The following is a 15,967-nucleotide window of genomic DNA, read 5'->3' on the forward strand; positions in this document are numbered from 1 at the left end:
CAGGTTTGTATAAATAACTAGTTTTTTAATCTCTGCAGTTTTGACAGTATCACATCCTCTTGGTGATTTGTCTCTGAGTTACAGGTGCTTTAATATTCCTTTGCAGACTGAGGCAACAATGCAACTGCAAAACTACCTCCTCCCCTTTTTTTTCCGTTGCAGGTTACATGTGAAATCTGTTTTATAAATCAGCCTGTCACATTCCCCTCCCACAGCTGCTGTGAAACCGTGAGGCGGTGTTTTTGTACAGGAGTAGAAAACATGCAAACCACAGGCACTTTGAATTGCCCGCACACTTTAAAGCCTGTTTTCACCATAAGTGGACTTGCTTATAGCTTCAGACATGGTTTGTTTATACTTGACGACAGTGTGATGGATAAAGTATACATCTAAGTGTTGTTAAGGAGGTTTTAAAGATTATAAAGTCTCCTTGTTGCCGTCAGCTTTCTGAGCTGGGAGTGAGTCGACGGGGGAGGGCGACTCTGTAGAGGTGGACATTTGGCTTTACCTGGTCATTGTCTGTGTGTTTGCTCCGGGTCACAGGAGACAAGGGGGAGGGGCAAGCCGGCTTTTGTAGCCAAAACAATCGAGGTAATGGTGAGACTGGCACCAAGCCACAGGGGAGCTCCAGGCGATAGTACGAGGCATTGTGCAAGAGGGACTTCGTGTGCTGTTTTTCAGATGCCACATGCAAAATGAACCCTTTTCATGAGGCGCTGCTTCAATCCACTGCATTGATCATGAATTTGCATAGGTAATATCAGGCATCGGGGGTAGTGTTACTCTATAGTTGCTTTCAGACATGCACTGAACCTAAGGGGCTGTATGAGGGAATGCAAATGTGCCAGTGAGAGCCACCAGACTTTCTACAGACGGTCCCCTGTTAAAAAGTCTGCAGAACATCAGAAGGAGCCGATGTGAGAACACGGCATGAAATCGTCCTCCAGGATTCAACTCGAGCGAGTCGGGGTATTGATGACGTTTCTGACACGGGAATAAAACAAGTATCTCAGGATGGAAAAGAGGTGCCACACACACACGTAGAAGACACAGACGAAGATGTCAACAGAGCTGTTTTGTCCATGTGCTGTAAACAAAAAACACGTCATCTCGGCAGCGGACATCCTGCCTCTGCCTGCTGCGCCACCCCTCACCTGAGCGCTCTGGGGATGTCTGCGTGGCTGTGAACGCCTCTGGTTCTGATGGAGGTTTCTTTTCAAGCAGCAGTCACCAAAGTGATCGCATTGTTCACGTGTGAAAGGCAAACTCCGGAGAGAGATTCGGGATTCAAGAAGATTTATTGTCATTTGAAAACATGAGATATATGAAGCGAGCAATGAAATTAAACACTGGAATCTAAATCTAAATCTTAGATCTAAAATCTAAGCAGAAGCAGCAAATAAATACAATAAAACAAAAACAACAAAACAAAAGAATCTCAAACTAATCAAGGATAAAAACAATGTAAATTAAAAAGCTGCAAACTCATAACTTATTCCAAACTCATCAAATAGTGTGTGAGCTTTTTGTTCAGGCCCCACATCTGTTCTGATGTTTAAGCATTTTAGTTTTTAACTCAAATAATTAAACTACAGAAACTTTTTAATTCTATTTCTGAAGAGAGTGCGTGTGTTCTGTGTGCAGGACTCCTGGGAGGGGTGGGGACAGTTTGTTTTGAAATGCAGGCAGTCAGACAGGTAAGTCCAGTTCCCGGACCGGGGTGGAGTCAGTTGCCATGGCGACTGGTGATGTCACCGCTGGAGGGGCTCAGTTTTCGTGTAGGTGCCTGTTGAGGCGAGCAGACCGAGTGTGTGAGTGTGGGAGCGAGGCTGTGCCGAGGAGCCGATGGAGCTGCTTGTCTGGACGCATGGCGCCAAGGAATAAGGGTCGAGGGAAAACTTTTTACGCACAGGAATAAACGCAACATCGGCCGTTTTAAAACCCCGATCAGCAGAGGTAGGAGATGCGGGGGGGTGAGATGTGTTTGGCTGTTTGTGCGATGATCCGGAGCTGCGGCTGGGTGTGCGTGCACTTCATTGCGTGGCTTTATTTGCGGAGTGAAAAAAGGTCGAGGAGTTTGTGTTGTGCAGCGCGCGCGGTGCACAGGAGTCTGTCAGGTGCTGCAAAACTCCCAAACAGCGAAGGAACAAGAAGTTTTAGGCTTAAAGCGAATCTGAGATCTGTCTTTAGTGTCTTTCTGTGTCTTTCTGTGTCTTTCTGTGTCTTTCTGTGTCTTTCTGTGTGTTTCAGTGTGTTTCACTGGTGTTGGATGAGTCGCTGTAAATCCTCCACAACGCACGATCACCTGCAGCTCTTTTAACGACAGGTTTACTGTGTTGACATCATTGCAAAAAACAAATTATCTGTGAGTTTTTTTCACACCACGGCGACGTGCTGCATCCTGCAGGATGTTGAGGTCGCGGTTTATTATCGAGACATTTAATTAATACACGAGTGATAAGCAATTAGTTACTGCGTAATGTTGACGGAATGACTTGTACGATCTATAAAAACTGAACCTGTGGTGGCTTCATCTGTAACTTGTGTCTAGTTTTTAATTGTCTGTATTTATTTCCACTTGTCATGTGGCTGTATAGACTAATTCCAACGGACTTAAAACTGTAGCGTTTTAGCATCTTTCAGCACATTGTTTTTTAGTTTTACAGTCCGTGAAATCATCAATTCACGAAAAACAGCAGGGGTGGTGGAGACCAAAACAACAAAAATGAGAGTGAATATGGATGTGTTGGTTTGGCCAGAAACAACCCCAAAGAAATCCTGAAGTTTATATGCCAACAATACCAACTTTATAAAACAATAAAATATCATATATCTGTGTTTTTAGCTGTTTCTTCTTGTCCCCCAAGTGGCCAGAAGTCGTTATTGCAGCTTTTATATATTTTTGTGTGTAGTTACAAGACCATCTCCTGGCTGGTTATACTAATAATGTGTGACAGGGTTCCAAGAAGCTACGAGAAGAGGATTATCATTTGTGTGTGTGTGTCTGTGAAGTTGTATAGAAAATTATGTTTTGGGTTCTTCCAGGGTCACGGAGAAGTTAAGTTAAAAAACTTATTGTCCTTCTTAGGTGGGAGTAATCTCCTAGTTCTTAAGAGATACTGTAAAAAAAGTTTGAATTTGAAGGTCTTTCCTTTCTCTGCTGAAACTCTAAAACGAGAGATACAGTGATCCGTCAGTGTCGATTATCCGTTTATGAGACTTGACACTTAAATTGATTTTGGGATGAAGCTCCTCATATGTTATTCAGATTGGCGGGATGAGGTTGTACTGGCGATGCATTTTGAATTCATCGCGTCAGGGGAGAAGATGCTGTCATAAAACCGACTGGTTTGAGCATGAATTCTTGGCAATGATTGAAGGTCGTGTTCGGCATAATCTAATTGTGGATGTCAAGAGGGACGCGATGATGCCTCGCTAATATTAACAGCGGTAAATTAAAACAAAATGGAAAACAAAGATAACCAGTTTACTGGAGTGTTTTTCATGTGGTGTCTCGGGGAGGTGTAATTATTCTGCCTTGAGGAGAAACGGCAAGAAAACAAGTTATCTCTGCTCACAGTGTGGCTCTGAAATCTGCGCTGCGCAGTGTGGGAGAGAGCACGACTTGCTGGCGTTCTCACGTCTGCTGCCGACCATACCGGAAAGGCAACATCAGTGGCAACAGTGCGTGCTTTGGAGGTGAGACTCAACATGTCTCTGGTGGTTTGAGTTACAAAGGCGGAGATTTATCAAGGTCAAGCGGAGGCAGGGAAGATGATATCGCTTTACTTTGAAAAGCTGATGACCCCACTCCACCCTACATTGACACACGCACACACACACACACACACACACCGACTGATTTATTCCTTTACAAGGTTCCCCTCGATTCTCTCCCTCTCCCTCTGTGATCTTTAAACCCACAACAAAAGCGAGCGGTTTCATTTCCTCCTCCTCATCAGGCCTGCAAAGACCTGGATCCCACCCAAAGGGAGATGAGATAACATCCCTTTGGCCCAACCGCCACCCATCCTCTGGCCCCTCTCTCTCTATCTCCCCCTCTCTTTGCCCAGGGGCAGCACAAACTGAGCCGCTTGGACGATCACAAACACACATGCACCCTCGCCGAGTTTCCCTCCTTCCGCCTGTGTTGGTGTCTGTGTGTGATGAGCTGTGACTCGCCAGGGCCAAGGGGTTCTGTACAGGGTTGAGCGGCCATGTTAGGGCAGCTGTCTGCAGCTGTGGGCACCAGACGGACGGACAAGCCCGTCACCTCCGAGCTGAGATACGTAAATCACCGGCTGATGACAGCGCAGATAGAGTCAGAACGGGTAAATTGTTTTCCAGTGCAAAATTTGGTGCTGCAGTGTCGCTCCTGCACAGCGTGTGGTTAAGTGCGTGATAGTTTATGTCGGGTATCTCTCTACACCAATGAGAACTTACTCTCTTAAGTGCTGTGTCAGCGCTTAAGAATTGTCTGGCTACCCCCATCATCATTCTGCTATAGGATTAAAAAAAATGCTAAGGCTGGTCTGTATTTCTTTAAGCCAATCACAGTCGCCTTTGACAGCGCTAAGCCGGGGATGCCCCAGCAAAATATGGCAGGGTCACTGTCGCACTGGCATTGAAATGGTTAAATCCTGCAAAAGAAAAACAAGTAAAAGATCAAATTGATTAAAATGTAATTTGATAATCCTGTGGAGGCGACCCTCACTGGACTCTTTAAAACACAGACGATTTGTTAGGTGGCTCTTGCAGATGTTTATTAAATCGATATCCATGTATCGCTCGGAGGTTGTTATTGTTTTGAAATCAGTATCACGCAGATAGCAGAAGGAAAGGTAAAGGCTGTATGAAATTCACAACCAATGACTGGCTCATAGACGGTATTTAAAGATGGATGACATGACAGCCCCCAAAAGTGAAGCCAAAACATCTGGATCCCCCCTGGTGGCTGGTTTCATTATAGGTCATAAACCATTCATGTGAATTGGACCAAACTACACATCAAGATGGTTTCTTTCATTTTAGGTATAGTTCTCCCACTGATTGACAGCTGAGGCTGACTTGTGATTGGTCGAGTGGGGGGACCTCGGCAGGGTCAATTAGACCAATCAAAATTTAAACATGAAGGAATCAGTCTGTTGGCTTCTGCCTCTGGGAAAATGTCCGAATCAATCAAACTGATCCAACCACACAGACACGATCCTGATGGAGCAGTTGAGTTTTTAAACTGTATCAACGTCTAACAAAACTGTGGTCTGTTCTAGGTAAATGTCATGTGTCATGATAGTATTATATTACCAGTTAAGTCATCATAAATATCAGAATGTTATTATATGTTGTGGTGATGACTTTAATTGCTCGATTCAACAAAGACAAACTTGCCAAGTTGGACTTTTATTAGAAAGGGAACAAGCTGTAGGGGAAAATGCTTTTATGTGAGTAATAATAAACATTCTTTTATTGTAATGTTTTTCTCTGAAATAGATTTAATCAAGTGTTTTATAAAAGAAGACTTGATCGTCTTAATCAAATATGTCCCCTGAGAGGACGGCAATAAAAAAAGATCTTTAATGAGAGCAAATCAGAAAAAAAAGGAGCGATGCCTTTTCGGGAGCGGAACTTTAGCAGCATGTCAGAAGCAGATCATTGTTATAAATTGAGCGTGGAAACATTCTGCATTTAGTAACAACGTCCACGTCAATAAAATGCTGCAGGACATGTGCACCCTCCCACAAACTCATGCTGAACAAAGCCATGTAATTGCAGCTCATTTGTCATAGACGGCAAATGTGCTCTAAGCTCTCCCTCGGAGGCTTTTTTGAGGTAATGCAACGTTTGGCCTGTCCCCCCCACACACTTCGCTCTGCGGGCTCCTGGCTCTGCTGCACTTTCGCTCCTCAGAACCGAGGTCAGCTTGATAACGCCGGCTCCCAGCATGCATCAGCTCCCTGCGAGAAATCAGAGCATGATCAGAGAAAACATGAACAGGGAGGGAGTATTTTTTACTGTTAATACCTAAACTGCACAGAGAAAAAATTGTAATTCATGGTCCTCCACCGCTGGTAGTGTCCCTGCAATGATGCGAGTATCATGAGAGCAGAGATGACCCAACAAACATGTTCGGGAATATTGAATACTAAAATATTTAGAACCCAAGAGGGTATTTTCAAGAAAGTACTTCTTTGTTGTACCTGGTATTGCACCTTGTGACTCACACAATCAGGTGCTGTGTGCAGCAGGTCTGCAGCAAAACATCTGTTCTCAATCATCAACCCCCTCCGCTGACCGTCAGGAGCAGAAGCTGTGCAGGAGCTTTTTAACAGCATCTTCCAACCTCCGCATGAAATGAAACTTTCACCCCTTTTACTCCAAAAGGTGTGGTTAAATTCCACAGGTTTTAGAAACACTAAAATAAATATAAGTTTAGATAAGATTAGAAGAGGAGTAGAGGAGTGTCGGTGAGTCATGCATCATCTTGCACATTGTGGAGAAAGAATCGCAGTTGCACGTTGTTCCCAAAATGCAAAAAACATAAGAACACAAATGTCTATTTACGCCAAGGAAGTTCAATGCACTTCATAACGTTGCCTTGGAAAAAGTGCAGCGTCAGATTGTAGAATTTGATAAAAGAAGTTGATAAAAAGGCAGGAGTGAAAGCAGAGTGAATCCATTCTCATTAGAAGAGTCCGATGTTGGAAAAGGGCTTTTGAGAGCTGATAAATAAGAAGAAGCACAAGTTTAATGACACACATGTGATAACCGGTCAGTTTACAGGGGATCTGTGGCAGGGTTTTGGGTTTAAAGGGTACAGCAACCCCAGCGGAGAGGACAAGCGGTCGGCGGAGTGGCGCCACGGCCGCGTCTAATCCCGAGTGTCTCTGGGATGGGTGGGTGTGGGTTGTGCGGGGGTTATAAGCCACTCTGACAGAAGGAACCCGCCTCTGATCGCTGCCGATAATGAGCCGAGCCAGACAGAGTTCTACACAGTGTCTCAAGCCCAGTGCCAGTGTGTTAATCAGACCAGCTAATCAGGTCTGAGCTCTTTTCAGGGCGCTACTCTGCAGCCGCACGGAGCTCGATTAGCCCCGAGCTTAAGTTAACTGCAGCAGCTGGAGTTATATTGTTGTTGCTCCTCCGCTGGCTTAACAGGGATGTCGTCGTTTTCCTGACAGATTTTTCCAGAGAGCGGAGGTGAAATGTCTGCGACCTTTTTAACCCCGGGCCCTCACATTCCACCGGGTACAATTAAGTCCATTTGTCAATACGGCCGTCGCAGCCCGAGGAGCTTCATCTGACTTCAGTCCCTCACAACGACCGATCAGCTACCGGAGAACAGATAATTATAGCTTTCACCAGGGGGACAAATTAAACCGAGGATTATGTCGTCAAGTGTCTCATGATGCATACTGTAGTAATTTATTTGCCACTTGCAAACCCTGACTTGTCATATCTTGTCAGCCATTAGTTACAATCCATCAAAGACCAGATGCACGGCATCCTCAGTAAACCTTTAACGTACATATGCATCATCAGATTTACGGTTTCTGGTTTCACGACAGAAAAGATGCCGTGACAAAACCTGTTCCTGGTGGCTCTGCAGTATCGGTGGGAAAAAAACACTGTTAATGTTTTCACTCATTCGTAACGTGCAGTTCTAAAGGACAAGTGTGAACATCACTTGGTATTTACATAGACTGTCAAATGATAACGTGACAAATAGATTAGTTCCACTGTCAAGTACTGAGTGGCCTGCAGGTTCTCCACCTCCAGTCTCCCCCGGCTGCGCTCACCTCTGTGGTCGGTTATTGATTATTACCTCTGGGGGGGTTTGTGTTGTCCTCTGTTTATTTGTCCGTTTGTTGGCAGGATTACGCAAAAAAACGACTTAACCGATTTCCAGGAATTTCTTTTGAAGGGTGCGGCGCGACCCGAGGAAGAACACGCTAAATTTTGGATCAGATCCAGGAATTTTGTTTTGTTGATTTCTCTGAGAATGATTCATGGATCTTGATGGGAAAAAAATAAATCCTTTGGGGGAGATATGTGCTCAACAGAGTTCTAGTTTGTTTGTTAGTTTGTAAGCAAGATAACGCAGAAACTACGGATTTCCACAAAACTTGGTTGAAGGCTGTTGTACGGTCCACAGAAGAACCCATAACATTTTTGTGCAGATGTGGATTACAGGGGCGCTTCCAGAATTAGTTTTTCACTATTTCACAGATTTCCACATTTTCTTGGTTCTTGAGATCTATCTTTGTCATTAGACTTCATACTGATGAGCTAAGTAATTAGTTTTCTTGCTAAACTAATTGACAAAACATGCCCTCATCTTCAGTTTTCAGTCATGGTAGCCACATGCAAGTTTGAGAATCCTTCATTTTGATGGACGACCTTCAATGACACCACTGTTGACATCTTGTTTGATGTATTGACAAGAGATTCCAGGTTTTATGACCTCCTGAACCAAAAGGGGAGCAAGTCAAGATGGGTGTTTCCTCGTGTTCCCTCTCTCTGTACCTGTGCTTTGCAAACCTTCGCATGCTCACCGACATCTGGTTTCAACTTCGGGGGCCGAAGGTATGAACCAATCTTCAAAGGGCAAATCAGAGACAGAGGCACACGGGGATGATTTCACCCCCGACAGGACAGACTCCAAGAATCTGTCTCCAGCCTTATTGTGATCTCCTGCGCTTTTATTAACCAGTCGGCCGTTCGCGGTGGAGATACGGGGGGGGATGGTGGACGGAGAAAAGCATGGCAGAGACTTGGCAGCGTTTCTTTTCTAAATGTTTGAAATACATTTTCCAAAGACAGAGTGTGTTTTTTTTTCCTTTCACTAAACAAGACAACGTGGATGATGGGGAACACCTGGAATATGAGTAAGTGTACAGTGGGAAAGTGTATGTTTCAGGCATCGGCGTCTAATGGACTCTGCAATAAATTAGACTATTTGACAGATGTGGAGCATTTGCTGCAGTTCATCACGGCACCTCCTCCTCTTGTTTTACAGATGCAAGTTTACACCCATGTGACACACGGCTCTTGCTCTGTTATGTTGTAGCTCTGCTGTTTAACACTTTGCAGTTGGTGTGAACACAGTTTCCAACAAAACAAGTCAGCCAGGAGCCTGATGCTCGGCGCAGGGGAAACACGGCGATTTAGCACCTTCAGCATCAATGGCTGCTGTTGTTTACTGACTGTTTCGCGACTTATCGCTTATGGTCGACTGAGTGTGTGTGTGTGTATGTGTGAGCAGTGTTTCTCATTGTCAGAGGTCAAAAACAGGCCAAGGAGTGGATAATATGGAAAATTGTTTTTACCACATTTATCATCAGTGTTTCCCATTAATTATCTAGACTGTGACAGCCTTTCATATTGTAATTTGTCCTGTCACAGTTTCATAATTTGAAAACATTAAACATTAAAATATCTCTAACTTGGTGTTTTGCTCAGTTGCTGCATTGTGTAGCTGTGGGCACTCGTGCTTTCGTCCATTAAAGTTGTGACCGTCCATGCAGATCTCATAGTTTCAGCTGCACGTACCCACAAGTCGCATAAAATTCAGTTCTCTCTCACTCGAAAAACTTGTCTTCCTCACTTTCCATTCAACTGTCCCCCCGACTGTTTTCCCAATGTGCAGCTAACTGTTTTTATATCACAGTGACGGGACATGTCAGGAAATCCAGAAACTTTGAATACACTTCCATCAAGCACAATGAAAACTCAACACTGATTATCTGACTCCTTTTCTACACACACACACACACACACACACACACACACACACACACACACACACACACACACACACACACACACACACACACACACACACACAAAGAAACTCCTCTGGGTGAGTGGCTATAATAAATCTTAGTCTCAGTGGAAGAGCGCATGTGTTCTTTGGCGACTTGTTAATTAGGCATCAGAGCTGGTTTAAAGGGATAAAAAAAAGTACTGCAGCTTTGGCTCTGCTAGAATTCTGCCTCCTTTAATCGTATTAGATTATGTTTGAGTTGATACGTGTGTGACATCATGTTGAGGATGCAGGACTCTGATTACTCCCGAGAAAAGAAAGGCCTCTTTGTGCTCGTAGCCACACACACACACACACACACACACACACACACACACACACACACACACACACACACATTCTCAGGTGTACACCCAGAGAGGAACGTCCTTTATATTACCGGCGGAGAGACGCTCTCTAGAGACGGACCGGGTTCGTGTAAGGACATGTCAAATAAATGGACAGAGCTGACCAACTCGATAGCCTGGCTTTGTCTGCTGTGTGTATGTGGATGAGAGAACTCTAAAATCTAGGAAGGTGCAAGTGTTCAAAGCCGCAAAAGAGAGTTTTGCTTTTGATGAAGTGATGTGAAAAAGCAAGTCCGGACAGGCCACAGCTCTGCAGACTAGTTTGCATGTATTTGTTTGGTAAGAGAGACAGTGAGTGAGAGAGGGAGGTAGGGAAATAGGTGTGTTCAAATCATTGCATGTAGGACTAGTAAGTGATCTGCCCCGTCTCTGTGTACGTCTGGGCTTGTAGTCTTACGTAGCGCCTTGGGTCGACGACTTAAACCACAACACAGCGCCTAGTCAATATAAGTGCACTGTACATTTACTGTAATTATTCCAATCCTGATGCAGATATCACATGTTTTTCTTAGTAGCTCATTGACACAGGAGTCGTTCCTCTCCGGGCGTTTTCCTGCTGTATTCTCACATGAGCTCACTCAGACGTTCTCACATACATCTCCTTCGTCTGTCTTTCGATTTTCTCAACATCCACACATTTCAAACTTTGCAAAGACATAGTTTCTACTTATTGCAAAAAAATTAGCTGTGCATACCCCAGAATTGAGACTGTGAATATGCATGCGTTGGTATTTGGATGTGTCCGTCCACTGGGTGTGTGTTTTCTCTCGAGGCCCTGCTGAGTATCTCATAAAGGTTGCGGGATCCCTGAGGGTAGAGCAGGCGCTTATCTCCTTGGAACATCTCTCGGGCTTCAGCCACAGCCCCGCAGGGACTAGTGTTGACGCGGCTGTTTTTAAGATAAAAAATGTATTTCTTGCAGTGCTGAACGTGTTAAGTTTTAAAGCTGTTGCAGGGATCATGTTTTTTCTACCCACACGCTGTTGGAACAGCGAGAGATGCCGAATTTGAACGTCCCTCTCCCTCTAACACAATCTCTGTCGCACACAGTGGTGCAAAACACAGACGTACAAACAATGACTTTCCCCGGGTGTGTGGATTGTGTGCGTTTGTATTGTGCCGCTGGATCGTTAGGGATGTGGGGCGGTGTGTGTGTATGTGTGTGTGTGTGTGTGCGCTGGACGGAGGGGCATCCGCTGTGAGTTGGAGCAAAGAAAAGGGAAGGGAGCTGGACAGGGCAGTTACACAGAGCAAGTGAAACAACAGTGGAGGAAGAGAGCGTGTTGCCCGTAGACCAGGGAGTTTCAAGTCTCACATGGAAGCCGCTGCCGGAGGAAGATTGCCACGGGTCTAAAATGGTAAATAAGCTTTTCAGGATAATTCCGAAAAACAATCGTTGCCTGGAATGTGTTTAATTTAGATTGTACATGGCAACACAGGAAATGTTCCCGCGTGCAGCCAAAAGGCTTCTAAACTCGCTCAAGACAATTTTCTCTGCTTCATAAAACTCCCATCTGCGGATTTATCTGACGGCTATGCAGAGTTGATTCCCGTAATCAAAGTTGATTTCCGTAACCTCTCCCGTTCAGGGGATGGGGGCTGATGTCTGCCGGTGATAACTGTGACTAACTCGTTTATGCGCGAGTGGATGAAATCAATTGGACGCTTTGGCTCAGTTGTTCAAAATGTCACAAGTGGCGGAGGAGATGGAGATTCCACCTCCATCGCACGCCGGGTCAACAGGCACGATATTGTCTTTTGTGATTATGCACCTCATTTGCACACAGCACGGGAGATCTGCTTGATTGTATTTTACTTGCCAATGTAATATATTTATTAATGAGCTTGTATCCATAAATCTTTCCAGGCACGATCTTTCGATTCTTAACTTCTCGTTCGGCAGGTCTCACCTCAAACGTTCGGCTTTGATCGCGGATCTCGCTACAGTATGAAAAAGTCATCACCTCTTAGCGCACCAATTAGCAAGCGAGGCCATCCCTGAAAGGTCATCTGGGGATTTGGATGAAGGGATTAGAGGAGGAATGCATCAGAGGAGGGAGCGAGAGAGGGATGTGGTGGCAATGAATGGGAATGGATGACTAGGGGATTTCAGTATAATGTCATTAAGGCTAGGGGAGACAAAAGAACGATGGTCCGTCCACAGACAGCATACGGACAGAGCGCTGACTGGTTGATTGACAGGGGCTTTATGCCTCACGGTTGTGTAGAACTGCAGTGGCGCTGATTTTTTTTGTAGGTGTTTTTCTAACGAACTCTTGTGGTTTTGAACTTTTGTGACACATTGGAATCTCTCGTCTTCGCCGAGGGAGCGAGGACACAACTGATTCGCGTCTCTCGTCATGAAATGAGCCAGACTCCAGGCTCTGAATGAGAGAAGTGAGGTAAAGGGTTAACAGTCTGCAGAGCCACTTCTGTTTATGTGTTTGCCTCACAGATCAGACCAGGTAATTACAGTTGGCTCTATTTCCGCTCCCACCTCCCACCCTCACCTCCTGGGCCAAATTAGCATCTTATGTGGAAAAAGCCGTGCTCGCATTGCTGGTTGTGTTTAAAACCACACAAGCTCCCGCCTCCACTCGCATGTAGAGATAAAACAGCGTGAACATTGTGAATCATGATTATAGTGACCAGGGTGATCACGTTTATATGATTACGGTGTTGCAATGTTTTTCCAACTAAATCTTCCTGCGATACAGGTTGAAATGAAACCTGAATAATAAATCTGATGAGCAAAACAACACAACCATTAAGAACAAAGTAATGTGCATGTAGGAACATTCAACCAAATCCAATGTCGGGTGTTAGTGTCAAGCTACGCCCGGAGCACTAGCAGCTCTTCTGCGGTTACAGCATCAACCAAATAATCATGGAAACGGCCGTGGCTCAAGAGTAAGAGCTGGTCGTCCACCAACCACAAGGTCGGCGGTTCGATCTCCCTCATCCTGCATGCCGAAGTGTCCTTGGTACTGAAGATACTGAACCCCAAATTGAATTAATGATGAGAGAAAGTGCAGCACATAGATGCATGTATGAATGTGTGTGTGTGTGAGTGGACGGCAAAACTGTAAAGAGCTTTGAGTGATCATCAAGACTAGAAAAGCTCTATACCATTTTATATAGCATCAGGACTTTTACCTCAGTATACTGTGAAACCTGTTACTGTTTCGTCCCTACTCAAGCACAATAAAGACAACATTACAGTTGGACTAGTGCCTCTAGTATTAATGCATTTACATAACATCTGTCTACCGCTTCTTGGTTTGACACATCTCTATAATTTGTGCAGCCAAAAGGTGAAAATGATCATTGGATTGCAGAGATGTCAGGAGAATGCCTCCTTTTCTTTCAAAGGCGAAAAAGCCTGGCTATGTTATAAGAAAGCCATTATAACCCCCTGCTGAGTATATAACAAATTAGGCATCAATCAGTGGGCTTTGCGGAGGCTGGCAACATGTGTGGTACACGGCGTTCTGGCAGCTTTCAGGGCTTCGTCTATACTTACATCTCGAATGAGTTACGCAGCAGGCTCCTGATGGGAGCTGCCATTTACTTTACTTTGCTGTAATCGCCGGGCACTGCATGTCAACCTGTCTGTCAGCGGCTGCATGATATAACGTAATCTGCTCTGCTTTGTGAAATCATGCGACATTGTCCTCTCAGCTTGAAAACGGCTGACGTGAGGCGACGGTGACATGAACCCAGACTGTGCATGTGATGCTCCTGAGGTGCAGAGGTCGGCTTTGTAAGAAAACGCTCTGCACTGGTGATCACATGTACCTGCACTGATGTGTAAAATTTGAATGTTACATTGTGGGACTGCGGACACGCACGCACACAAAAGCAAAAGTTTTCTTTCTGATGACAACATAGTGTGTGTCAGACCACTGTTGCATAAATGTTTTCAGGATGTCCTGGGCTCAGGTCAGATTTTCTGGAACAATGGCCTGACTCAGTCATGCACGCACTCCGTGTCTCTTTGTATCCCTCTTTGTCTCTCTCCCAGCACACACACAGACCACACACACACACACACACACACACACACACACACACACACACACACACACACACACACACACACACACACACACACTTGAACTTTCATCTTACATCTATTTTCTCTGCAAGCACGGCCATTTTGCCTGATCATCGCTTGTCCACATTACACTAGACTTGACATCACTTTCCTGTAAAGCCCCTGAAAGCTCGCTTCACGACAATTAGCAATGTTGAGACACACACACCACGGTGCCTGTGTGTGTTTCAAGGCCTGAGGAGAAGGTTCGCTGCGACATGAGCATTTAGAAGAGGCAATTTCCTTTGACCTGTTTCTAGACCTGCTCCAACAAATGGGAATAATGTGGAGAATTTGACACAGGTCTAATGATAACAACCCGGCTGAGGGAGTCACTGGCTGTATACTTTTGAAATCTAGTTTCTTTTATTGCATCAAATAAATATTTAAAACAAAACATACTGGAAAAATTCTCACTTATACTGTATATACATCAGTGTGATAAGAACTACGTCCCATCCACTAACATTTAGGAGTTAATGAGCTATACTGCAGTCGGCCACCAGTGTGCAATCAAGATGTTTTGGCTTCACTTTCATGGAGCCGTCATGTCGTCCATCTTTATAGAGTCTATCTTTTATCGCGAGTAGCAGACTACCTCTTTATTTCCCTGTCTTTTCTATTATCGGAGCTTGACAGATGTTTTGCCGTAGCGGAGGTATGTGCTCTACCGAGTGCCTTTCCAGTCTAGACGTGTTCCTTCCCATTGGGCTCTTTACACGACTTTATAACTTGTCATATTCCTGTGTATGAGCTAATGTCAGTGTCCCAGTTTCACATTCATCACAGCTGTCAGAGCCAATGTGGTGTACAGAGGGAGCCGCTGCTGAAAAAGCAGAATTGCAGGTCTCGACTGAAGCGGGGGGGGGGAAATCACTGGTGTGGAATGCACTGTAGGTGTGAGCGGGGCCGACGCAGGTTTTATGGTGCTTATCAGCGGTCGCCCTGCGGTTTTCACATCTGGGCCCGAACGGAGGAAGTGGTTAGCGGGGACAGGAAGTGGCTTTTTCGTAAACGATCACATACAAACGCTGCTGTCAGAAGGATGATCTCTGCGAGCGTCACAAAGAGGCAGTGGGAGAGACGGAGGAGTTCATCTGGACTAAACTGTTGACCTTTGGCGTGGACATCTCATTTGTCAGATGTGGACTGGTGTGGAGTGGTTTAAGTTAATTACCCCCCCTTTCCACCGGGGAGGCAGAAGGTCTCATTTGCAATTTCCTCCTCTTTTATATGTCACTGCCTCTGCCGGAACTATCTTCTCTCTCCCGTGCAGTTTGTCTCTCCCTTTCACTTTGTGACCGTGGTGTCACGTTCTCCTGAAAATTTGAACAGAATTGGAAAGTGACGGTTTTAATCGGTGCACAAAGAGCAAAGTTGTGCAACTTTCAGGAGAAGAAATTACACAATTTGACTCCCATGATTAAAATGTGAAATCATGAGTAATAAATATCATACTTTCTTAAATCAATACACTTTTGTGCTGCTGTGCTGTGTTATGACACGTAGCTTAAGGCGGCTAATGTTTCCTCAAAGATTTCCCGGTGTAACTGACACAGCAGTTTGACAACCTCATTACTTATTCTTGCTTCGGTCTTACACAACATTTCAACTGTCATTAGATGTTGCTTTAAGTACAGATTCGGTGCTCAGGCCCTTTGATGGGGTAGTTTGTTAATAATTTTGTGAGAATCTATAGTT

At 44.9% G+C, this 15,967-nt stretch overlaps 1 protein-coding gene across 15 annotated transcripts in view; it reads left to right on the forward strand.

Moving 5' to 3' along the window:
- The window catches only part of si:ch211-285f17.1 (sickle tail protein), a 109,458-nt gene that overhangs the window by 63,868 nt on the left and 29,623 nt on the right, over window positions 1-15,967 (forward strand). The window contains exon 1 of one of the 15 annotated variants that reach the window (XM_035142887.2): window positions 1,126-1,956. The exons of 13 other annotated variants lie outside the window; for them this stretch is intronic. Coding sequence is in view for 1 of the 2 variants with exons in the window: in XM_035142886.2 (XP_034998777.1) it covers window positions 11,526-11,528 (3 nt within the window). In the remaining variant the exon portion in view is untranslated. Of the gene's footprint in view, window positions 1-1,125; window positions 1,957-9,826; window positions 11,529-15,967 lie in introns of those variants that run through there. One more of the 15 variants, XM_035142886.2, reaches the window with a different exon arrangement.

The sequence above is a fragment of the Hippoglossus stenolepis genome, chromosome 19 (assembly GCF_022539355.2).
Source record: "Hippoglossus stenolepis isolate QCI-W04-F060 chromosome 19, HSTE1.2, whole genome shotgun sequence".
Lineage (NCBI taxonomy): Eukaryota > Metazoa > Chordata > Actinopteri > Pleuronectiformes > Pleuronectidae > Hippoglossus > Hippoglossus stenolepis.